Genomic DNA, 26292 nt, shown 5'->3' with positions numbered 1-26292 from the left:
TATATCTATTTCCTTCTCTATCTCTCCTTCTCTCTCTTCCTTTCTTTCTCTCTCTCTCTGTCTTTTCCTTTTCTCTATCTCTATTTCCTTCTCTCTCTCTCTCCTTCTCTCTCTCTCTCCTTCTCTCTCTCTCTCCTTCTTTCTCTTTCTTTCTCTCTCTCTCTTTCCTTCTCTCTCTTTCTCTCTTTCCTTATCTCTCTCCCTTTTTCTCTCTCTCTCTTTCCTTCTCTCTATCTCTATTTCCTTCTCTCTCTCTTTCCTTCTGTCTCTCTCTCCTATCTTCTCTCTCTCTTACTTCTCTCTCTTCCCTTCTCTCTATCTCTATTTCCTTCTCTCTCTCTCTCTCTTTCCTGCTCTCTATCTCTCTTTCCTTCTCTCTCTTTCTCCCTCTCTCTGTCTTTCTCTTTCTCTCTCTTTCCTTCTCTCTCTCTCCTCTCTTCTCTCTCTCTCTACCCATCTCTCTCTCTTTCCTTCTCTCTCTTTCTCTCTTTTCTTCTCTCTCTCTCTTTCTTTATCTCTCTCTCTTTCTCTCTCTCTCTCTTTTTTTCAATCTCTCTCACTTTCCTTCTCTCTCTCTTTCCTTCACTCGCTTTGTCTTCCCTTAACTCTCTCGCTTTCTTTCTCTCTCTTTCCTTCTCTCTCTCTTTCCTTCTTTCTCTTTCCTTCTCTCTCTCTTCCTTTCTCTCTCTCTCTTCCCTTCTCTCTATCTCTATTTCCTTCTCTCTCTCTCTCTCTTTCCTGCTCTCTATCTCTCTTTCCTTCTCTCTCTTTCTCCCTCTCTCTGTCTTTCTCTTTCTCTCTCTTTCCTTCTCTCTCTCTCCTCTCTTCTCTCTCTCTCTACCCATCTCTCTCTCTTTCCTTCTCTCTCTTTCTCTCTTTTCTTCTCTCTCTCTCTTTCTTTATCTCTCTCTCTTTCTCTCTCTCTCTCTTTTTTTCAATCTCTCTCACTTTCCTTCTCTCTCTCTTTCCTTCACTCGCTTTCTCTTCCCTTAACTCTCTCGCTTTCTTTCTCTCTGTTTCCTTCTCTCTCTCTCTGTTTCCTTCTCTCTATCTCTATTTCCTTCACTCTCTCTCTTTCCATCTCTCTCTTTCTTTCTCACTCTTTCTCTTTCTCTCTCTCCTTCTCTCTCTCTTTATTTCTCTCTCTCTTTCCTTCTCTCTCTATGTTTCCTTCTATCTATCTCTGTTTCCTTCTCTCTCTCTCTCTTTCCTTCTCTCTATCTCTATTTCCTTCTCTCACTCTTTCTTTCTCTCTCTCTCTTTCTCTCTCTCTTTCCTTCTCTCTCTTTCCTTCTCTGTCTCTCTCTCTTTCTCTCTCTTTCCATCTCTCTCTCTTTCCTTTTCTCCCTCTCTCTTTCCTTCTTTCTCTCTCCTTCTCTCTCTCTTCCTTTCTCTCTCTCTCTTTCCTTCTCTCTCTCTCTGTTTCCTTCTCTCTATCTCTATTTCCTTCTCTCTATCTCTCTCTTTCTTACTCTCTTTCTCTCTCTATCCTTCTCCCGCTTTCTTTCTCTCTATATCTATTTCCTTCTCTATCTTTCCTTTTCTCTCTTCCTTTCTTTCTCTCTCTCTCTGTCTTTTTCCTTTTCTCTATCTCTATTTCCTTCTCTCTCTCTCTCCTTCTCTCTCTCTCTCCTTCTCTCTCTCTCCTTCTCTCTCTTTCCTTCTTTCTCTTTCTTTCTCTCTCTCTCTTAACTTCTCTCCCTTTCTCTCTTTCCTTATCTCTCTCCCTTTTTCTCTCTCTCTCTTTCCTTCTCTCTATCTCTATTTCCTTCTCTCTCTCTCTTTCTTTATCTCTCTCTCTTTTTCTCTCTCTCTCTCTTTTTTTCAATCTCTCTCACTTTCCTTCTCTCTCTCTTTCCTTCACTCGCTTTCTCTTCCCTTAACTCTCTCGCTTTCTTTCTCTCTGTTTCCTTCTCTCTCTCTCTGTTTCCTTCTCTCTATCTCTATTTCCTTCACTCTCTCTCTTTCCATCTCTCTCTTTCTTTCTCACTCTTTCTCTTTCTCTCTCTCCTTCTCTCTCTCTTTATTTCTCTCTCTTTTTCCTTCTCTCTCTATGTTTCCTTCTATCTATCTCTGTTTCCTTCTCTCTCTCTCTTTCCTTCTCTCTATCTCTATTTCCTTCTCTCACTCTTTCTTTCTCTCTCTCTCTTTCTCTCTCTCTTTCCTTCTCTCTCTTTCCTTCTCTGTCTCTCTCTCTTTCTCTCTCTTTCCTTCTCTCTCTCTTTCCTTTTCTCCCTCTCTCTTTCCTTCTTTCTCTTTCCTTCTCTCTCACTTCCTTTCTCTCTCTCTCTATTTCCTTCTCTCTCTCTCTGTTTCCTTCTCTCTATCTCTATTTCCTTCTCTCTATCTCTCTCTTTCTTACTCTCTTTCTCTCTATATCCTTCTCCCGCTTTCTTTCTCTCTATATCTATTTCCTTCTCTATCTTTCCTTCTCTCTCTTCCTTTCTTTCTCTCTCTCTCTGTCTTTTTCCTTTTCTCTATCTCTATTTCCTTCTCTCTCTCTCTCCTTCTCTCTCTCTCTCCTTCTCTCTCTCTCTCCTTCTCTCTCTTTCTTTCTCTCTCTCTCTTTCCTTCTCTCTCTTTCTCTCTTTCCTTATCTCTCTCCCTTTTTCTCTCTCTCTCTTTCCTTCTCTCTATCTCTATTTCCTTCTCTCTCTCTTTCCTTCTGTCTCTCTCTCCTATCTTCTCTCTCTCTTACTTCTCTCTCTTCCCTTCTCTCTATCTCTATTTCCTTCTCTCTCTCTCTCTCTTTCCTGCTCTCTATCTCTCTTTCCTTCTCTCTCTTTCTCCCTCTCTCTGTCTTTCTCTTTCTCTCTCTTTCCTTCTCTCTCTCTCCTCTCTTCTCTCTCTCTCTTTCCATCTCTCTCTCTTTCCTTCTCTCTCTTTCTCTCTTTTCTTCTCTCTCTCTCTTTCTTTATCTCTCTCTCTTTTCTTCTCTGTCTCTGTTTCCTTCTTTCTATCTCTATTAACTTATCTCTCTCTCTCTTTCCTTCTTTCTCTCTCTGTTTCCTTCTCTCTATCTCTCTTTCCTTCTCTCTTTTCGCTGTCTCTATTTTATTCTCTCTCTCTCTCTCTTTCCTTCTGTCTGTCTCTCTTTCCTTCTCTCTCTCTCGCTCCTCTCTTCTCTCTCTCTTCTTCTTTCTTCTCTCTCTTTCCTTTTCTCTCATTCCTTCTCTCTCTCTCCTCCCTTATCTCTCTCTTTCCTCCCATCTCTCTCTCTTCCCTTCTCTACATTTTTCTTTCCTCGCTGTGTCTCTTTCTTTTCCACCACTGTATCTTCTCTGTCTTTCTTGCTTTAACACACTAAGTATTTTCCTTCTCTTCCTTTCTATATTTTCTCTCACCACTCTTTCTCCCTCTTCTTCCTCTACTCCTATCTCTCTCCCTTTGCCTTTTCTCCCCGCTCTCTCCATCCCTCCCTTTCCCCCTCTTGCTCTTCCTCCCTCTTCTCCCCTTCAGATGCGAGCGCAGATCTTCCTTTCCACCCAGCCAAGAAATCGCGTTAGCGCCACTGACTCTCGCTGCAGATGTTTCTGGAGCATCTTCCCACAAGCGAGATGTGACTCCGTGGAGCGAACTCGCTCATTAGATTTCCTCGTTGTTTACAGATCAACCCCAGCCTGCCTTCAGGAGCAGCTTTTACCAGGTGGGTCACGTGATCAGAACATCTGCTATGTAAGCAAGGGCAGAGAAAAAGTTGAGAAAGCTACTTGTTGAAAGTCACTTCGTTAAACTCTGATGAAGTTCCATTATACAGCGTGTTCCTCTTAGAAGGACCGAGAAATAATTAATAATTTGAAGTGTAAATAATGGTTTATTTACACACCTTTTTACATACCTTGATGTAGAAACTCGCCAAGTCAAAGGCAACAGATCCCATTGCGGTAGCACTGGCAGAGACGATTCCACGCAAGTAAAAAACTGTCGGCTCGGTAGCTCAGTGGTGCGAACGGCACGAGTAGCTCGCCAGTAATAAAAAGTCCCGGGTTCGAAATTTAAATAAGTCAGCCTCCGTGGCGGAGTGGTCAGCGAATCGCGCTACGAAGTCAGGGGTCCCGGGTTCGAATTCCGGCTAGGACATGGATGTTTGTGAGAAAAACGAAAATATTGTAAAAATTGATGTGTGAAAGTTGAGAAAATGTGTGGATGACGGGGGATATTATCGCATAGGGGTATTCCTTTAAAATAAAATGTGGTAGAGCAATAGCACGGTGTACCAAAGACCTGCGTTCGAGTCCTGGTCGAGCCTGCATTTTGCGCTGAAAATTTTTACTTAGTACAAATGAGTTAAACATTAGAATGGAAAGAAAATTGAGACATTTCTTTTGGAGATATTTGTTTTTATATCGTGACAAGTCTATTGAGAATAAAAGTATTTCTACTATTACTGAGTGATTCACTGATGGTTATTAAATGACAGAATTGTGACTAAATCACAAATACAACTATGATTCAAATGTGATTAACTTTATTTTTCTCAATGATTCATCTCTTCAATACAATTCGTTTATTATGCATAATGTACAGTGGTGAAAAGAAATACTTCCCGCATAGGCTTTAATACAAATATCCTCATGGGAGAGGTATTTTTCCTACAACTGTACCTAGCTAACTTTAAGCAAGTATTTGACTTACACTAAATTAAACTAAAACGTCTATATCTAGTGAGAAAGTCGCTTTGGCAACCATGCATGGAGTGAAACAAGATCTCACTACCAGACTTTATCTGTACTAAAGTCTATCGTATGATTATTTTTTGAGAATAGGGTCATAATTAGTAGTACAGTAAAACCTCGTTAATTCGGACTAATGTGGGAATAAGTTGACCGTTTTAACGAAAGTCCGAATTAACTGAAATAACCTAAAAGAACAGTTTAAAGTGCATTAAAACTCCGTTTATAGCAACAAAACACGTTTATTATTGTGTATTTAAAGGACATAGGCCTAAATACACTATACCGTACAGTACAAAGTCTGTGGGAAACAGAATTTCATCAATGGTTGACTGCCTTTTCTTTGGGACGTTCTCTTGTTGACTTCTAGCCACATTTAAAAACCTTCCATTCTGCTTTTTTCTGGCCTTTTGCCTGTCCGGATTAAGCGAAGTCCGGCTTATCGGGATTCGGATTAACGAGGTTTTACTGTACCACATGACGTTTCTAAGTTTAGCAAGGGGAGTTGTATTTATAATACGATCTGTGCTCATTTGTCATAGTTTTCTGCTATGTAATTCGAGACTCTGTTTATTGGCAGGGTAGAGCACGTGCGCATCCAGGGCAATATTTATGAATTATGTTTCGTAAGCAGGGAAAGTGACCATTAGCCACGTCTATTAGTACTTATAGCCTTTCTATTCCTGTCCCCTAGCAGGGATAACTCCTGAACGAGGGTGATATACGACCAATTACGTTAGTTATAAATAATGACAATTCAGCTCGGAATGGCAGCGTTTACGCCGCATAAAACGCCCCCTGTCTTTTCAGCGCGCGGATGCTGCATGAGTGAATATTAACTTTTTTGCGGGACTGATATGCTGATAACCATTTCGCTGGAGCTGGATGTATGGCGGTCGAAACGACTTGGTGGCGCTATACGCTCGGATGATGAACGATACTATTGCTCGTTGTGGTGCCTGGATGAGGTCCAGATGCTGTAAATGTGGGTCAGGGGGTTGACAAACATTCTGAAAAAGGTCATGTGTATTCCGAAACACATCATTAAGACTTCGTTGCAGTGGCAGTATTTCTTTCCTTAACATTGACTATCACCTTAGGTTAACCACAACTTTTGACGGAAGAGCCGTCTCCTGGCTTTGTGATCGAACTCAGAACTCATCTTCCCTTCATTTTCTCTACCTGTATTTCCTCTTTGGGTCATTCCCTGTGAGATCAACAAGGTCCTCAACCTCACATGTTTTGATTCATTTGAAATTTGGCATGCTGAAAAGGGACATATATGGTAGGAAAATATGCAACTTTGCAGATCCATATTTTTTGTATTTCCGAAATTACAGTGTTGCAAACTGTGAGATTTTGACCATTTTTCCAACATCTTCTTAACTTCCAATTGCAATATTTCGACACTCAGGGCACCTACAGAAGTGATTCAGACGGCTTTGGAAAGGTCTTGAAGGGCTCCTTCACACGAAATATTACATGCTGATGTCAGGTTAAGAATTGATGACGATGTGAACATATCTTCCTCTCCATATATCTGTTCTCTCTCTTTCTGTTTCTCTTTGTTCTTTATCCATGTCTCGCTTTTCTCCATTTCTCTTTATATTTCTGTTTTCGTTTACTTGTTTCTTCTCCCTCTCTTTTTCATCTTCTCATTCTTCATCTTTCTCTCATTCTCTCATTCTCTCCATATCTCCTTTTATACCCGGGTTTTTCATACTCTCTCCTCTTTCCTTTCCTTTCTTTTCCATCTCTTTGTCCCTCTTTCTCTGTCGCTCTTTCGTTCTCCTTCCCTCTCTACGTCTCCTCTTTCTCTTCTTCTCTCTTTTTATTTCTGTTTTTATTCTCCTTTATCTCTTCTCTCTCTCTCTTTTTCCACCCGTTCATTCTCAATCTCTTTATCTAAACTTGCTATCTTTCTGCCTCATTTTCTCCATGTTATCATTCTCTTCACCCCCTCCTACCCCCATTTCTGCCGTCCACAACTTTTGGTATTGCCAGGGTGGCTACTCACTGGGAATTCCTTGAATTCCGGGAAATTCTACGTGAATTTTTCTCCGTAGACATGAAAAATTTCAACTTTCATCAATCCAAATCATACTGAATTTATACATATTTATTAATGCCCTGGGGCACGTTTTTCACAGATTTTGCTTTTATTTTTACCGAGGAAGGAATAGAAAAGAAAGCTGCATGAAAAATAAATCATAATTCTCTCAAACCGTTTGCTTTGTTTATTGTAAGATATCTTGAGGTTGATTAGGTAAATGTATATAAATACTATATATAGAGTAAATACTATATCCCGTAACATTTGTGACTTGTTTTTGTGGATGTGTTTGAAGTCTGAGTATGTGAAATGGCACATGTAAACTCCCCAATTTATATTAAATATTATATACACAAACACCGTTTAATTTAATTGAATTAGAATTGTCTTTCTAAATTGGAATCGCACAGAACCTTGATATTGAGAGACGGTAATACATAAGGTGGAAATAGAGAATACATCTGCTTGTATACTTGAATTTTTGGAAAGTTCGCCTTGGAAAGCGGGAATTATACTTGAATTTTATCAAGGTCCTAGAGTGGCAACCCTGTAATCATCATCATACTTTATCTCGCATCCACAAAACTGTTTATCGCTTCAGTCGTTATTGTTGATACGTTCAAGCCTGTATTATTATACTATTAAACGTATTATTGTATTTATGAATAACTTAATAATACTCAGCGGTGAACGATGAGACTCGGTGAAGTACACAGACTCCTCTCAGGTACAGGGATAGTGTTAGGCAAAGACAATATTCACAGCACAGAGAAATAAAACCACATTATTGCAGTAGATAAACTAAAAGGTTTTATTCTTTATTTATGGCAATTATAATGCAAATATACTTGAGACGAAGGCGAGGATTTCGCTTTGTCGATGAATTGACTCAACTAAACGCATAAACTCAATGCGTGGCTATCGGCATGCCTACGATCACATAGACCTAGCTTGCGCCCCGAACTACCACACCAAGAGATATGCAATAATAACCGAGCCAATATTTACTTTTTTAGCCTTTTAGTCCAAATTAATCATTAGGCTAGCTTTAGTTCTTAACGAATAATGGATGCAGTATTGTGCATAGCATCTATGCATGGCCATCGGCATACCTATGATCGCATAGGCCTAGCTTGCGCCCCGAACTACCACACCAAGATGTATGCACAACACCGAGGAGTTCTTTTTAGGTTTAAAAGCTTCGTCGATCCGTGGCGAAAGTGTGTTATTTCTTACGCTTTTATACTATTTCGAGAACACAGATTCAAGTACAGATGAATCACTCACTATTTACAAAAAAATGCTACCAACAAAACTGACATCTAGAAATACAAATTCATATAGTGCACTCTCTCAAATATAAAGATACATTAAATTACCCATAATGTAGCATAAAATACAATAAACAATAAACAAAAGATATACATTACAAACAAGGTGCATTATTACATATAATAACAAGGAAATTACGCTTTCTTTCACAAAAATAAATATATTAGTGACATATTTTGTACTGGTGACGTCACATAAAAATATGGATCATATCATTGTCAACTTTCAAGATTTCAAGTCCGGATCTTTGGGAGTCATTTAATCTAATTATTACTCATCCTCATCGTCGCCATTACCCAAAAGTGACAGAAAAGTGACGTAAAAGAACAGAAACCCAATATACAGTCTTTGATAATAATTCGCTTAAATGTTTACATACATAGAGTGGCGCTGTGCGTAAACAGGAACCGAGCAATATGGTCTGTTGCCAGCCTTCAGTCTCGTCAACGTCACACATAAAAAGAAACGCTAATTGGGCGTTAATAGCTTCATGCCATAGATTGCGCCGACGACATTAGGGCATTCTGCACTCAATGCGCCAACTTCCAACCCAACTTGTCTCTGAGCTATTAAACAACGCCAATAGTTTCTCTAATAGCATTCCGTGCCCCCGTCAGCTTCCGGTGTTTTCTTTCTTCAGCAGTTGCAGCCACCGCCGAGCTTCGAACCTCAGCAGCGCCTCGGAATCCGGCGGAGAGTGGCTTCGTCAATCGAGTATTGTTGGAGAAGTTTCGTCCAAAGTAGCAGCAAAGGAAGTAACAAAGTTGCGAATTCTTCTCTTGATGTTGTGAAGGTCCACATCTGGACATGTGAATTTGTTGAAGACTGTTGTGGAGGAAGAAGATTTTTACCTAACACAGACGCAACACGCATATGCTATATACATAACATGTTGAATATTGAATAAATTTTAAACCTCGTTTTTTAATTATTCTGTATTTTGTTGAGTCTGTCCATGTTTCACATTCATATCGGCATTCTTAACTCCCGGGACGTTTTAGACCACATATTTGCTAAAGATAATACTTACAGTATAACTCAATAAGTTTTAAAACATAAACTAAACGTTACGTTTCAACCTTCTAGCAAGATCTTCTTCAGACTCTGTACCAAATACAAATTAACTAAGGTACAAAACAGGAAGATATACAGGGTGTCTCATAAGTAATTTCGCAAACTGACACAGGTGAAAGTACACGATAATAGAAGCAAAAAAGTCTCAATAAACATTGGTCCGCAAACGAGCCGTTTTCGAGATAATCGCGAATGTGTGATTACAAGCCGCCACTGACTTCATTGCTTGTGAACGTCGTCCTAGTTGGTAAAATGCTAATAATACAGTAAGAAAAGTCATTGGAGATCTCAGTGCTAGACTGTGTACTGATTGTATCCATCCTGTTTGATTCCAACGCCACCTCTCGGAAATCTTCTGTTTTGTAAACAAAGAGCAAACCTCGGAACGAGCAAGGAGTAAAGCACTCGGTGTTTACAAAATGCAATCAGTGACGGCTTCTAACCACACATTCGCACACATTATTAGCATTTTACCAATGGGGACGACGTTTACAAACAATGAAGTCAGTGGCGGTTTGTAACCACACATTCGCGATTATCTCGAAAACGGCTGGTTTGCAGACCCATGTTTACTGAGACTTTTTTGCTTCTATTATCGTGTACTTTCACCTGTGTCAGTTTGCGCTATTACTTTTGAGACACCCTACACACAAATCACTCCCATCTTGTTGCTTACCTTATTTAATTTGTATTTGGTACAGAGTCTGAAGAAGATCTTGCTAGAAGGTTGGAACGCAACTTTTAGTTTATATTTTAAAATAAAATAAATTCTGCCTTGGTCAGCATATCATGCAAACAAGGCTTTTCAGTATAATAGTTCAGACTCGGAAGTTGATAGAAAATAATCTTTTTTCTGAGCCTTGAAAACAATGCTAAAGCAGTCCGTTTTCCTTCATTTACAACCAGAAAATATTGTTTTCCTCTTTCAATATTTTTTTGCCGTTTCTGTTCATTTTTGAGGTTTACTTTTCTTCTCCACTGTTGTATCGTGAATACTAAATGCATTTCCTAGCATAACTTACGTACATAATAACATTTCCTGACATGGTATTTTCAGCAAGTTTGCCTTGAATCGAATATACAGTCAGTGAAAAGGCACAAATATTATTCTTAAGTTAAATGTTTGACAATGGATTAAATAATTGTGGTAAATACGAGGGTTGGGGAGTAAGTCATGGCAACCCAGTAATAATTCGACAATCGAAGGATGTATTAGAAATTTGGTATATACAACTGAAAGAGTATCCAATATGGATATTTTGTTGGTAGGAATCATAAAAGAAAACCCAAGCAACCTTGTGACATACATATGTTACAAAAACTTGTCTGATTATGACAAACCTTCGAAATAATCTCCCGCATTGTCCACAGCACGCTGCCATCAATGTGGAAGAGTTCCTGCAGCGACATCTACGACGTGCCGTTAGGGAGAAGCGTCCATATCTACTGCATAACGCAATCATACTCCACGATAATGCAAAGCCACATAAACTTGTGTACGGGACCTACTGCGAAGCGTGCTGTGGACAATGCGGGAGATTATTTCGAAGGTTTGTCATAATCAGACAAGTTTTTGTAACGTATGCACATGTGTATGTCATAGGGTTGCTTGGGTTTTCTTTTATGATTCCTACCATTATTACTGGGTTGCCATGACTTACTCCCCAACCCTCGTATATGTTTCCTCCAGCACACATAATATACTTTCTGTGAAGCTACTTCGAGGTTTCCTTGCTGGCCACTATTATCGCCTTAATCTGTGTTTTTACCTATTAAAGTCAAATTAGTTGCAATATAAATAAATTATCTGTTGCACGCGAAACACAACAGAAACGTGTAAGGCCTCTATCAAAGATCGTGAATGACTTATACAGAAGAACCTTGTGATGTGTTTTATGTAACCTTGAATTCAAAAAAAGATAACTACATTAGCACTTAATTATTTTTCCCTGTTCTTCAGAAGTTTAAGCCACCAAACAACAAGGTTTATCGAATGATTCAACTACTAATATCCAGCTACCAATTTAGGAGCGAGAATTATTTTTAGGTATTTTTTTAGCCATTTTCGGTCATTTTTGAGATTTTTTACGTCATCATCTTCCGAGCCCTAATAATACTAGTAATAATACTGTAAGTTTTTTGGTAGTGATGTGTCTATTTTTCCTTTTCCAGCAGCCAGGGCGTTCCGCGTGTGCGACATGAATGGATCCTGGCTTTGGGGGAACTGGACCAATTACACGGAGTGTCTCCTCCTGCTGGATAGGATCAACGTGGAGGTAAGCCTCTTCACTGCTTTTAACTGTTATTATATCATTATTCACATGGGCGTATTTAAGGAGGGGTCAACGAGTCCAAACCCCCCCCTTTTGGTTCAGTAAAATTACCAGATTACCTGTTCTATCTTGTTCATAAAAATTTCTTCGGACCTATTGTATTCTCCTAAATTCGACACATAACGAAATTCCACACATCACATGGGACTGCAGACCAAATGTCTGCAATTTCCTCATTTCGGAATTTCTGCGATAAGAAACTACATTCGGACTGTCAAATCAGTTATATTTTTCCCTCGAGTTTTCTTAAAGGAATTTCGTTTTTAGAAACAGCGCAAGAAAAACAGGGAAACAACGTAACATTCTCAAGTTGTTTGACACAAGATGAACAGAAAGTATAAATACTAAGTAGCGTGACCGTGACTACATACACACACACAACTTTGTCGGGTCTAGCAACCCCCCTCTCCTTTCCCGCTCCCCACAAGCTTCCTGTCAGCAGTGTCCTGGATTTTTACTTATGAAATAAAGCAACGCTAATCATACCAAAAGTTGAACCCCCCCCCCCTTTTACGTAAACTATATATACGCCCATGATTATTCATATTACATGGCTTTCTGGTCCTCGTGGGGCATAATTATTATAGACAAACGATTATAAGAAAGCTTGAATTGCTGTGAGAAGCTTTAAGTCCACTTTAATGCCTGTTAAGGCTAATCGGAATATGAATTGAATATATACAGTTGAATATGGAACCACTGGATGTTACCCCAATCAGGAATCGAACATGGAAAGTTTGAATATCAGTCGACGGCTGCATAACAAGCGATATTAGTTTTTTACCTGAACTTAACTCATACTTTTGTCTCTTTTATGATATATTTTGACATTTATTTTCCCATTATTGTGATGGTTTCCCTTGAATTTTTAATTGTATCAAGGTTTGGTTGTAAGATAGGCTATTCACACCTACTGTTCTATTTATATCTTAGAAAATGAAACATTAAAATGGTGACCAAGACAAAATTTATTTGTATACTTATAAAAAATATACACTAAAATCATATCGTTTCCACCCTCTAACAGGGTATTCTTCAGGCGAAGATTAATTGTGAATCTTCGTCTGAAGAAGAGCCTGTTAGAGGGTGGAAACGTTATGTTTTAGTGTATATTTTTTATACGTATACAAATAAATATTGTCTTGGTCAGCATTTTAATGTTTTATTAACATAGAAGCAAGGCTCAACAGTGTTACCTTAGAAAATGGAAACTGTTTACAGTAATAAATGGTGTTTTGTGTTTAATACAAATGTTTAGTGACACTTTATATCTAGTTAATATCAAAATACATATGCCACTTAATTATGCATTCTTTATTCCTCAACATAAAGTACCACTAAATATTTATAACAAATTATATCTTAAAAATCAAACACCATCTCTTGGTATAAACGGCTTTCCATTTTCTAAGTTATTCTATACCGTACAGTCCAGTGACATTCGTTGAACGACCGCAGCGCCACAAACGACAAAATTCTAGTTTCCTCTTTTAACCACGGGGGGGAATCATAAGTGGACAGCAACAAGCTGAATGTTGTTGTTGACCGTCATTTAAAACTTACGCCTAGAAGCCATAGTGCTTAAACTGAGACTAGCACATTCCACGACTCAGTTTACAAATAAATATATCAGTCTAATATACTCTGTGATCCTGTACTAATGTATAATTTACTTTCTCTTTCAGCACACAGTGCAGAATGCTGTGAGATACATAACATTTATCGGTTCGCTGTTATCACTGGCCACCCTCAGCGCAACGATGTTTATATTCTGTTACTTCAGGTGAGATTTGAACTTTGCATAAGTGTGAAATATGCGTTCCAAATATTGTAAGGATAAAATATCTATCTGGCCATTATGTGACTTGATCTTATCCTATAATAGTAAGAATTCCCAAGTGTCGCCACTTTGGGAATTTTAGGCTTGCCCTCTAAAGGCCGCCACACACGTTCCGGAGATCCTGAGAGGAATAACTGTACAGTTATTCTCTCTCTCTCTCTCTCTCTCTCTCTCTCTCTCTCTCTCTCTCTTTCTCTCTCTCTCTCTCTCTGACTCTTTCTCTTTCTCTCCCTCCCTCTAAACCAGGGGTCAGTGGCGGTGATTGGGTTCCAAAACTAGGAGGACAAGATGCAAAAAAGTGGGGGGCAACTCCCCCTCAACCTCCTAATCGCCGCCACTGCAAGAGGTGTTTCAAAACCTTTTCTATGCAAGGTCAGTTAACTACTTGAGAAATTGGTCAAAGTCCATGTCACACGAGAATAAAGTTGGAGGTTTTACAGTAGCAACGTGGGCCATATAAAAAGACATGACGCGCCGTACTTACACAATACAGGTATAAATAAAATTAATTGCCTATTTGTAAAAATGGACCCACAAGATGTATGTATCATTGGAAGGCCACACGCTGACATAAACATAACTATGGGGAAAGATGAATAATGAATTATATGTATTACTTTTTCACGGCGAAGAGAATGCTAATGTGTTCTGTCACTTTTCTTACCAGGTCTTTGCAGTGTAGTCGTCTGTCAGTTCACAAGAACCTTGTTGTGGCCCTTTTGTTGAGATGCTTGCTGCTGGCCATCTGGGCAGAGCCCTTCGTCCTTAGAAGGGACGGCCCTTCATATCGAGATGTGGTGAGTACAGGAATAAGCAAGAATATAAAATTTGAAGGGGGGAGCTTAAAAATTCCATGTATATTGTAGAATGTTGGGCATATGTTGATAAAGGTTATTGTACAATCTCTGCTAAGGATGCAGCAGCTACTGTCGTAAATAAAGCAAAGAGGGTAGACTGGATCTCCGCCCTCCCCTCTACAGGGATCGAAAAATACTGAGCACCCGGTCGCCATGGTGCCTGAGTGTATACAGGGTGTCGCAAAACTCTTTCAACAACGCTTGGGTGCTGTTAGATATAATAAAAACAAGTAACTTTTCCCTATAAAGTTTACCTCGAAAGCGCTTAGTTTCTACGCTATGAGCGCTTAAAATCTATCCTGTACGTATGCAACCCAACACAGCAAACGCTTGGTGTGACATAACTACCAGGGGCGCGTGGCATGGTTGCCACTAGCGTTCCTTGTTAAGAGAGACTATTTGAAAACAACAACGTGCGAGTCTTGCGTGAGCAATATACAAAATATTAATGGTACTTGCGATGTTGTAAGAAGCATTGACAGTATTTATAAACTGACCAAGACAAATAATGGGCAGACTGAAATTCAAGATTACTCATTCTAAAATATCTCCATAATTTATTGATTGATTTGGTTTATTTTAATTCGCTTTTCTGCCAACTTTTGCTAATCGCAAAGATGATGATGATATAATGAAATAACAAATGACACCAATGTCTAGACCAGGATATAAACCCGAGACACCTAGCGCGATAGCGACCCGTACTAATCACATCACCACGGAGTGTTTCGTGTATCATGCAATATCAACAATTGCAAGGGACACGTGAGGTAGGGGAAATCGACGAACGAACAAATGTAAACATGATGTGTTTGCTGCCTCGTTACGAACACGCAGACTGTAATGTTATTGCAATTTATTATTCCTATCTGTGCTAGCGTTATTGCTAATCGTGTTCGTCTCGTAAGGAAATAATTGCAAGGCTCTTTTAAGTTAATGATTGATTGATTGATTCATTGATTGATTGTTTTATTTTCCATTACTTTAGTTCGCTTTTTTGCGCCACTTTTGGCTAATTTGCGAAGATGGGGATGAGTGATGATATGATGAAATTGATGAATGGACACACTCTCAAACATCCTTACCCAAGCCGAGATTCGAATCCAAGACCCCTGGCATCCTACCGCGATGTTTAACCACTCAGCTACGGACCCACACTTTCAATTTAATGAACACGTTGTTTGGACATGAATAAATTCACACAATAAAACTAGTGCTTATTGAAAACCAAAGCCAAGAAATGTATACTTATATCATGCGCTGAACTGTAAAGGGCAATCGTATTGCACATTTTCGTATTATTTACATTTGTTCGTGGATTTCCCCTATTTCACGTGTCCCTTGCAATTGTTGATGTTGCATGACACACGAAACACTCCGTGGTGATGTGGTTAGCACAACTTTCTACGGCGCCAGGTGTCATTGGTATCATTTGTTATTTCATCATATCATCCTCATCTTCGCGATTAGCCAAAGGTGGCAGAAAAGCGAATTAAAATAAACCAAATCAATCAATCAATTGTGCAGATATTTTAGAATTAGTAATTTTGAAATTCAGTCTGTCCATTATTTGTCTTGGTCAGTTTATAAATATTGTCAATGCTTCTTACAACATCGCAAGTACCATTAATATTTTGGATTTTTCTCGGGCGAGACTCTCAAGTTGATGTTTTGAAGTAGTCTCTCTTAACGAGGAACGCTAGTGGCAACCATGCCACGCGCCCCTGGTAGTTATATCACAGCAAGTGTTTGCTGTGTTGGTTTGCATACCTACAGGATAGATTTTCAGCGCTTATAACGCAGACATTAAACGCTTCCGAGGTAAACTTTACAGGGAAAAGTTACTTGTTTTACTTATATCTACCAGCACCCAAGCGTTGTTGAAAGAGTTTTGCGACACCCTGTATATACGAGGGCAATGTTCTTGTAGTGGCAACACTGTTGGTATACGCTTGTCAGTTGTCGCTGGGACAAAAGATGATCGGGTCTTGTTTAGTCTTGTACTACGGATCGTGTGTAGGTGTTTGGTGCTGTTGTGTGGTAGTTAGAAGACTTTGTGAATTTGCCGTGCATTCCTTTCACGTGCAACGCGAAATTTGATTAATATTCGCTGATCTTCACGCGTGAACATTGTTCAGGACGGTATTATACACACACTTCACTTTAACGACCACACAACAGTACTATTCAGCACCAAACACTTACACATGATCCGTAGTACAAGACTGAACAAGACCTGGTCGTCTTTTGTCCCAGCGACAACTGACAAGCGTATACAAACAGTGTTGCCACTACAAGAAAAATGTTGCTCATATATGTAGCTATATTATAGACGTGTTGTTGCCAATTAAAAATTGACAAAGAAAACTAACAAAATTGAAATGTTTCATTCTAAATGCTAACATAAAAGAGAGATTTCCTTTTAAGCCAAAGAAGTTCACAAACAACTGAATATCACACAGACGTTCTAATTAGTGCTAATGGCCTTGATCTTTGTGAAGATTATGGAAGTGGAAACATTTCTAATATTGAAAGAGAAGCTTAACAGGAAAGCCAGAGAAATGATAATATCGCTGAATAGAGAGAATGTCTGTGAGCACCTTGAATCAAAGACCTGTGTCTTGCATTGAAAGGTGAAAGTGCTTTTAAAGAAATGAGAAGATATTTCTTTGTGCCTTTACAAGAAATATTAAAACAAATTGAAGTAGCAATTACGGGAGATTGTGAATATTTTAATCACCGGTTTTTTTTATGTACATGCATACATATACATATATAGGTATATATATATATATATTGTCATGGAAAGGCGAACGAGCATCAAAAGCTTAAAGTAAAAACCAAGTTAACTCGAGCACACTGACCCAATCAAGGCAGCGACAATAACAAAATTCCTCTGGCTAGATAGAAACCAGCTTGCAACTACGGGGTCGCTCTTCCTGATCGAAAGAAGGAAGTTGTGGCTAGGTAGCTTGCAAGCTCATCAGAAACACTGCACGTGGCGAGTCCGATAAGTACCTTGGAATTTTGGGAAACATCAGGAGCGTGGAAACGTTATAGTGGTCACGCGGTCGACGCGTGCCACAGTTCAGATGCTGACAGTCCGGGGTTACTCGCTCGAGCCGTGGTCGTCACCAGAGCCTGAGACGCCAGAGGGGTCGCTAACTGATTAGGTGATTGTGCTTTGCTCGTCCGCCTTCCTTGCCTCTTGACTGAGACAAGGAGGGCTATCCACAACCTGCAAAACCCAATCGAACATCGTTTTACTGCTACATACATACATACATACATTTAATAATATTAGTATATGAAGCCCCATCTTTCACTTTCACCAAAATAAGAATAACCATAATTGAATGTCTGATCACCTCCAGCGTGGTGTGGATCTCACTTTAAACTGTATGTCCAGTCCCGATAAGCCTTACTGTGCAGGACTCTGTGCATCGACTCAAACCAACTCCAGTATGGTGCGTCTGTGATGATATTTTAAGTGTTCGGCATATTCTTCTCGAATGTGCTAATATTACTTTCCTTAGACAAGTTTTTAAACTTCACAACTGTTTATCATAGTGTTTTAACGCCCGTGAATGAAAATAATGAAATGAATAAAGATTCAGTTGGTTATAATTAAACAAAATTAAAGTATGTTAACCCTTATTGGTTAACTCCACAAATTAATGCATTCTTATGTTAACATTTATAGAAACTGATGAAGGAATTAACAAACAATTATAGTTATTGGTAATAATTATAAGTATGTGTGTTGGGACAGTTATAATGTAGAAATATACGCGGGGTGGCCATCAAGTCTTGAACCAATAGAAGCGTTTCAACATGTTTCCTTGAATTATCTTCAAAATACGAGACTCCAGAACAGTTGTGGTAGTGGTTATCCTTTCCTGGAGAGGACACAGATCCAGAATTTTTACAGTATACACCTCACATTTCAAAATTCCTCGTATGGTTAAGTCGATGGGGTTGAGGTCAGGTGTCCGTGGTGCCCAGCGTGCAGGAATCATGTCGTCCGGTCAGTCGTGTACGCTCCTCTTCAAAATGAGGTGGCGCCCCGACATTGCTTCAAGACTTTATGACTACCCATTATGAACAAGAACGAATAAAGCATTTGTCGCCTGTTTCTTGCAGGAGTGGCTGTGCCGCCTGATGCTGTCCCTGGAGATGTACGCGAGGATGTGTAGCGTCAGTTGGATGTTCAACGAGGGCTTCTTCCTGCACTCGCGCATTACCGTCTCTGTGTTCAGCTCTCAAGCGCCGTTCAAACTCTTCCACACTGTTGGATGGGGTACGGGCATTTATTTATTTATTTATTTATTTAGCAAAGATCCTTAACAGAACATATTGTTTCAATTATAAAGGATCATATTAAAAACATTTATAATAACAAATAAATATACATTTTAAAAATTACAGAACTACAAAATTACAAGATACAAAGAAAAAGATACAGATAATAGAGAATAGAAATAGCTGTAGGTATGTTATGCAAAGTAACAGAATAAAATACAAACACAATATAGTACAATCACAACAGAGTATCGGTAAACACTTTCAGATACAAACATATTGTACATCGCACAATAGTCGATGAACACTAAGATTAATTGCAGAATTTGTACAAATATCAAATCCATATGAGAGGAAATAAGGCATGACTTTAAATACATAGTATCGATAAAAATAATATAATACAAACACAGCTTCAATCAAATTTAGTGTGAATTTAAATGTTAAGCAATGACAATATATTTCTTTTTATTATTGAACTATATGTTATAAAAGGAAGCGCGAAGTCTACTTTGATTACCTTTTGAACAAGTTTGTTGTGCATAGTCTGATAACAACTGAAGATTTATGTATATTATATCTCGATTTATCAATAAAAAAAGGAGGCAGATACCTAAAATTTATTGGCTTAACACTAAGTTTAACATATTAAATATTGCAACACTTCAGGCGAATCTATTAAGTAATTCATAATCTTATAAAGTATAAAATATTGAGCTATTAATCTTTTAGGTTTCAAAGGTGGCACCTCAAAATCTACAAGTAAAAAAGTTAGAAAATCTATTTAATACTGCTGAACGATTATACTTTTTAAAATACAAAATGTCGTAAAAATTTAGACTGAATTCGTTCAATATTATCTGAATGTACTTGATAAAATGGATCCCAAATTTCACTTAAGTATTCAAGTCTTGAACGAACGATTGCATTATATAGGTTCATTAAAACCTGCGTATTCTTAAAATCTTTAGTTGACCTAATTATAAATCCAAGACGTTTATATGAATCCGAGCAGATGTAAGAATAATGATGTTCATGGTTTAAATTCTCATCCAATATTAATCCTAAATCATTGATTACATCTACGCGTGTAAGTACACTTCCATTAAGAATATAATTAGGAAGTACGGATTTTGTTTTATTTGTAAACGTTATTATTGAGCATTTACTAATATTAAAAAAAACTTGTGTCAGGAATCGATGGAGCAAGGCCGCGCATAACGACAGGAAAAGGGAGACAGCGACTGGTGGTAGCTGAAACTGCGTTTCGCATCCAAGCAGTCCCTTTTCCTCCCAACGGTTCATTGGTCGAGCCCTCTCGAGTGATCACTTGCGCAAAGGACTTGTTTTCGTACGAATGCTCCACAGACTCCCGGACTGTGTACCTTGAACGTTATCCATGAAGGCATTGTGTTGACATAAACTCAAATATCTGTGAGAAGATAAATTCTATTGATGGACATACATCTCAGAACAAGACACAAATGATGGCATTTCTCAAATTGCTTGATTTCCCTGCGAGATGCAATGAAGTTGCAAAAGCGAAAGTCTGTTTGTAAGTCGATTTTATGCACAGATAGGGTAGGAACCACTGTACAATATGCCTCTACAAGTGAGTAAACCTGGTATCCCTTGATTAGAAGGCAATAGCTAAATCTTTAGTCACAACACCATCGGGAAGGCCCAGATGGAGTTTCATGTAGCAACAAGTAAGGTAAACTGTAATTTGCAAAGAGTCTAATTGTTTTTTTGATAATTCGTACTCTTCCTCCTCTTTCGATCGTATCTGTGGTTACTTATAACTAGACCTCGGATTTTTAGGCTCTAAAAATCCTAAATTAGGTTCGAAAAACCTTAAAATAGGTTCTAAAAACCATAAAATAGGTTCTAAAAATCCTAAAATAGGTTCTAAAAATCCTAAAATAGGTTCGAAAAACCTTAAAATAGGTTCTAAAAATCCTAAAATATGTTCGAAAAACCTTAAAATAGGTTCTAAAAATCCTAAAATAGGTTCGAAAAACCATAAAATAGGTTCGAAAAATCCTAAAATAGGTTCGAAAAACCATAAAATAGGTTCTAAAAATACTAAAATAGGTTCTAAAAATCCTAAAATAGGTTCGAAAAACCATAAAATAGGTTCGAAAAATCCTAAAATAGGTTCGAAAAACCTTAAAATAGGTTCTAAAAACCATAAAATAGGTTCTAAAAATCCTAAAATAGGTTCTAAAAATCCTAAAATAGGTTCAAAAAAACATAAAATAGGTTCGAAAAATCCTGAAATAGGTTCAAAAAACCATAAAATAGGTTCTAAAAATCCTAAAATAGGTTCTAAAAATCCTAAATTAGGTTCGAAAAACCATAAAATAGGTTCTAAAAATCCTAAATTAGGTTCGAAAAACCTTAAAATAGGTTCTAAAAACCATAAAATAGGTTCTAAAAATTTTAAAATAGGTTCTAAAAATCATAAAATAGGTTCGAAAAACCTTAAAATAGGTTCTAAAAATCCTAAAATATGTTCGAAAAACCTTAAAATAGGTTCTAAAAATCCTAAAATAGGTTCGAAAAACCATAAAATAGGTTCGAAAAATCCTAAAATAGGTTCGAAAAACCATAAAATAGGTTCGAAAAATCCTAAAATAGGTTCTAAAAATCCTAAAATAGGTTCGAAAAACCATAAAATAGGTTCGAAAAATCCTAAAATAGGTTCGAAAAACCATAAAATGGGTTCGAAAAATCCTAAAATAGGTTCGAAAAACCATAAAATAGGTTCTAAAAATCCTAAAATAGGTTCTAAAAATCCTAAAATAGGTTCGAAAAACCATAAAATAGGTTCGAAAAATCCTAAAATAGGTTCGAAAAACCATAAAATAGGTTCTAAAAACCATAAAATAGGTTCTAAAAATCCTAAAATAGGTTCTAAAAATCCTAAAATAGGTTCGAAAAACCATAAAATAGGTTCTAAAAATCCTGAAATAGGTTCGAAAAACCATAAAATAGGTTCTAAAAATCCTAAAATAGGTTCTAAAAATCCTAAATTAGGTTCGAAAAACCATAAAATAGGTTCGAAAAATCCTAAATTAGGTTCGAAAAACCTTAAAATAGGTTCTAAAAACCATAAAATAGGTTCTAAAAATCCTAAAATAGGTTCTAAAAATCATAAAATAGGTTCGAAAAACCTTAAAATAGGTTCTAAAAATCCTAAAATAGGTTCTAAAAATCCTAAAATAGGTTCGAAAAACCATAAAATAGGTTCGAAAAATCCTAAAATAGGTTCGAAAAACCATAAAATAGGTTCTAAAAATCCTAAAATAGGTTCTAAAAATCCTAAAATAGGTTCGAGAAACCATAAAATAGGTTCGAAAAATCCTAAAATAGGTTCGAAAAATCCTAAAACAGGTTCGAAAAACCATAAAATAGGTTCTAAAAATCCTAAAATAGGTTCGAAAAACCATAAAATAGATTCTAAAAATCCTAAAATAGGTTCTAAAAATCCTAAAGTAGGTCCTAAAAATCTAAAGTTAGGCTCCAAAAATCCTGAAGTAGGTTAAAAAAAACTAAAATAGTTCAAAATTTCTGAAAAATGCTGATTAGGTATAGTCACCGGTAATGAAAATAGGACACCTATCCTGAAATACGCACTATCTTGCATAACGTTATGTGTGTTGCCTAACCCTACGGCGATGGTAGAACTTGAAAATTGCTATTAAAATCCACTCTTCGCCTTATAGTTACGCAACAATCTTTTTTCATGTTATCCACAGTCAAACTCCACCTTTTGTCTGTGAGTATTATTTATATGCTAAAAATTATATTTCAACATAAACATGATCACTGATCCAAATTTGAATGCTGAAACATTACTTCGGAAGGCATGAAAGCCACAAAGCACCGAACTGAAGCGAAAGTGAGCAAGACCACATGGATCAGAAGTTAACATTTTGGACTGTGTAGGCAATGATTTTGCTTTGTTAAGAGTTTTGATAAAACACCATGGACTTGGAGGAAAGGAAATCGACCTACAGTACGTTTCAAACACGTTCGTCATTGAATTTTTTTGTGACCAAACGAAGAAAATGCCTCTGTGTGACATAAAAATCCTGTAAAACCTTTAAAAATGTATAAAAACCTAAAAAAGAGGCTTGATTTAGGCGCATAAACTTAAAATAGGTTCTAACAAGCAAAATAGTTTTTTTTGGGCACCATAAAATTTCATCAGTTGTTGCGTTTTTTAAAGAAGCGCTGAGATAAATTATTATTTCTATCATATCTGTAAAGGAAAAAATAGGTTAAAAACCTAAAATACGAGGTCTACTTATAACTTCACTGTATTTTAAAATAAGAACAAGAAGTTTGCTTAAGGTAATTTTTTACTTTTAATGAAAAGTATTCCCCAGTACAAGTGGTAGTACATATCTTGTTGTTTGAGAATTAGAAGTAGGCTTGTAAAAATAGATTTAATACTTCATTGCACTTAACCATAAATAGATAAAGACAAGGCAAGTTACGGGGGATGATCGAAAAAAAAGGTTACAAAGCCTATTATGGCGTATGTGTTAGACATAGCTGGAAGATCAACACACCTGATGATGGAGGGCACTCAACACTAGTCCTCGATGTTATCACCTTTCTTGTTCAAGCACTTGTCACAACGGTAGATGAGGTTTTCCATACCGGTTGCACAGATATCCGCGTCAAGTTCTCGTACCCACCGTGAGGCAGCTCTTTTGACATCATCACATGTCAGATAATGGTGGCCAACCAACCAAATGGTAGTCCCAGCTCAGCTGATATTGAGCGTAATGTTCTTCTTCTGTCCTCACGAATACACTCATCCACAAGAGCACAGTTCACGTCAGTGGTTGAGGCACTGGGCCTACCGCTGTGTCCAGGGTTGTCATTAACAATACGGGTCCGTCCTTCTTTGAAGGCACGACACCACTTCGCTACATGTTGCCTTGAAATTGTCCCCTCCCCATACACCTCCACAATCTAGCTTTGAATATCAGCAGGTGTAGTGTTTTTGGCCCACAGGAACCGCACCACTGCCCTCATTTCTACTCTTGACCAATTTTCTAGACCAGTCACCATTTTAAATGTCCGCTTCTCGGGTATACATGGTCAGAATCCGAAGTCCTCAAACTCGCAACAAGACAAACATGTTATTAATTTACACATAATTTCTTTACGTTACAGTGAATAAAACAAAAGTTATATGCTTTGTAACCTTTTTTTTCGATCATCCCTCGTACATTTAGAATGAGTTAGTTTGGCAACTTGTTAAATATATATAACTGCGGTTCAGTTTCATATAAGTTAACTTATTAATTAGGGAACATTTGTTTTGATCAAGCCAGTTTATTTGTAGATTCTAGGGATTCCAAATTCAATTTCAATTCTAGACCAAATAGTTGCTTGGTCTGTTTCTTCAGAATGAAAAGGTACATACTATAGTATTAAGCCCTAAAAGAATATATTTTAATTATGACTTTGAAGGTCATTCGTTTGAAATTAACTTAATACCTTAAAAAGATATATAAATTGGTTGAACTAGAAGAATTCCAGAAATTGATATGAAAATTGCAATTACTGATAGAATTTGTTCTTTTAAATTTAAGAAATGTCCAAACAGGATTTCCGTTCTTGAGGGACTAAGTTTCACGTTCACAGTCTAATTCTTTGTTTCACTACTTCCCAGGTCTTCCCGCTGCGCTGGTCTCAGCGTGGGCCATGTGCATGGTCGAGAGCAGCAGCTCACCTTGTTGGGCGCATTACTACAAGCTCCCTTTCATTTGGATCTTGACTGCGCCCATGACGGTCGAACTTCTGGTGAGTGAGGAAAACACAATTGTTCACGGGTTCCATGTGGATGGTAAAGGAGTTTGATCCTGCTTGGGAAATATCCTATTTATTCTTTGTTTCATTTATGTACCTTTTCCCTTATTTGGTTTCCTTTTCTTATATCTTTATTCCACAGCGCCTTTATCTGTCGAGGTGTCCTCAGAGCGGCGGCTAGCTTGGCGAAAAGTAAGATCGCATCTGCCGGCATTTAGAGCCGCAGTTGCGCGCTGACTTTGACACCGGAACTTCATTATTCAGATAGCTGGTGTCGAGTTTGCACGTGTTTGTGAAGTATTAAGGTGTTAACAAGTGCTTTAAATTATTTTATTCTATCTTATGTATTACTGATGCTGTTCTGCAATAATGCCAAGCTATCCGTACAATTTAAAACAAAGAATGTTTATGTACGACTGACTCTTGCGTCAGTACGAATTCTTGTAGGGAAGTTAGAAGGCGTTTTGAAACAGACTTTCCAGATGTTCTCGCTCCACACAGAGAGTGTTTGGAGACTTATTTATTTAATTTATTTATTATTACCTTCTACAGAGGTATATCCTCCAATGACAGAAGACGTACATAATAATAATACTAATAATAATGAATAGTAATTACAAAATTACAGAATTACAATACAACTACAATTACAATAGATAGATATGCAATCCAGTCACAAATTGTATTCATTACATAAGACATACAGAACAGTTTATAAATAAAATAAAGAAAAATAATAATCACATAATCTTCAGTATAAATACAGTTATGTATTAACTATCACATATTCGTACTTTCAGAATTGACTCTTAAATGTTTTCTTGTAAGTCAAGAATGGCATTGAAAAATCTATGGAATGATTATATTTCATTATACATATCACAAATTCTATTAATCGGGCAGCTCTTAAATGTTTGTGCTTTTGGAATTTTAGGGATGAAATATTTCTACAACGTAAATTATTCTTCCTTATATTAAAGTTAAGTTGTCCAAGAAATAAACTATTATCTAATATGCCGTTTACTGTTTTGTACAGGAACAATTTATCTAACAATTTTCGCCTATTAGTAAGAGTTTCGAAATTGAATTCCTGAAGTAGGTCTTTGTAGGGTGTTGTCATTTGTAGTGGTCTATTATAATTTTAAAAATATAAATATCTTAGAAACCTTTCTTGCATTTTATAACACGGGTCAAGATACCAAGTGATTATTTATAACTGATTTATTTTTAGAAGGTTCGTGACTTAATAAAGACACTAGAAATTTCACGTTTGAAACATCACGCACTTAAAAATGTATCTTTCGTTTACAAACGTCCCAAGAAGCAGTGTAATTTTTGTTAGTTATTTGGCAAGACTTCGTTAAAGCGTTCATAAGCGAGCGTAGTCTGGTCTAATATTTAAAGTTTGAAACCACATCGATCGCAACGTAACTCTGGCAACCTCGTGCAATGGGGAAGTGGAACAAAGGTTACTGCACGCTGTCTACTTTTGACGATCCAGTCTCGCTCCATGAAACTCGAAGCATTTCGGCTACGAAGTGCTCAGCCACTTGGACGTATTGCGCTTAACAATTGAAAACGAAACGTCCTAATTAAGCCATCCTTCAACCTTGTGTATCAAACCCGCGAGACTACGCGGCGATCGCTGCCTCTCCTCGAAACCTCAGCACAATGCTCGTCGAAGTCTGTTCCGCGTCTGTCTGCTGTGGGATTTCCTCTTTCTCGTAGAGTGCGTTGAAGTAATAGGTGCTTCCACCTGGTGCTAGCCTAACCAAACTTCTCCTCGACAGTTAAGTGCAGACTGCACTTACTCCAGGGGCGGAACGTCCATAATTGTGGCGGATTTATGCGACGAAATTTAAATTTATACTTTCCGGCAAGAGAAACGCTACATGGTAGACCTACAGGGATAGAAACCGTGTTGACTATTGTGTATGTAACTTTTAACATGTTTAAATATTCTTGAATACAAAATTTGTTCCAAAACTTTTGCTGG

General features: G+C 37.6%; 2 protein-coding genes across 2 annotated transcripts in view; one reads left to right on the top strand and one right to left on the bottom strand.

The window, feature by feature from the left end:
* Positions 1 to 449: 449 nt before the first annotated feature.
* LOC145981404 (uncharacterized) lies at positions 450 to 3068 on the bottom strand (the record flags this gene model as incomplete). Its single annotated transcript, XM_083114641.1, has 3 exons — positions 450 to 524; positions 1311 to 1358; positions 3021 to 3068. Coding segments are annotated over 3 exons (171 nt in total), but the record flags the coding sequence as incomplete, so codon positions are not given.
* A 391-nt stretch (positions 3069 to 3459) lies between these two features.
* LOC145981403 (corticotropin-releasing factor receptor 1-like) overlaps positions 3460 to 26292 on the top strand; it is a 41935-nt gene continuing 19102 nt past the window's right edge. The window contains exons 1-6 of the mRNA XM_083114640.1: positions 3460 to 3646; positions 11305 to 11408; positions 13151 to 13248; positions 13973 to 14102; positions 18306 to 18462; positions 24160 to 24290. Coding sequence (XP_082970766.1) covers positions 3460 to 3646; positions 11305 to 11408; positions 13151 to 13248; positions 13973 to 14102; positions 18306 to 18462; positions 24160 to 24290 — 807 coding nt within the window. The remainder of the gene's footprint in view (positions 3647 to 11304; positions 11409 to 13150; positions 13249 to 13972; positions 14103 to 18305; positions 18463 to 24159; positions 24291 to 26292) is intronic.

This window comes from Lepisma saccharinum, chromosome 29 (assembly GCF_977018435.1).
Source record: "Lepisma saccharinum chromosome 29, izLepSacc3.1, whole genome shotgun sequence".
Classification (NCBI taxonomy): domain Eukaryota; kingdom Metazoa; phylum Arthropoda; class Insecta; order Zygentoma; family Lepismatidae; genus Lepisma; species Lepisma saccharinum.
Note: the sequence above shows the minus strand (reverse complement) of the source record. Positions and strands in the feature narration are given on the sequence as shown.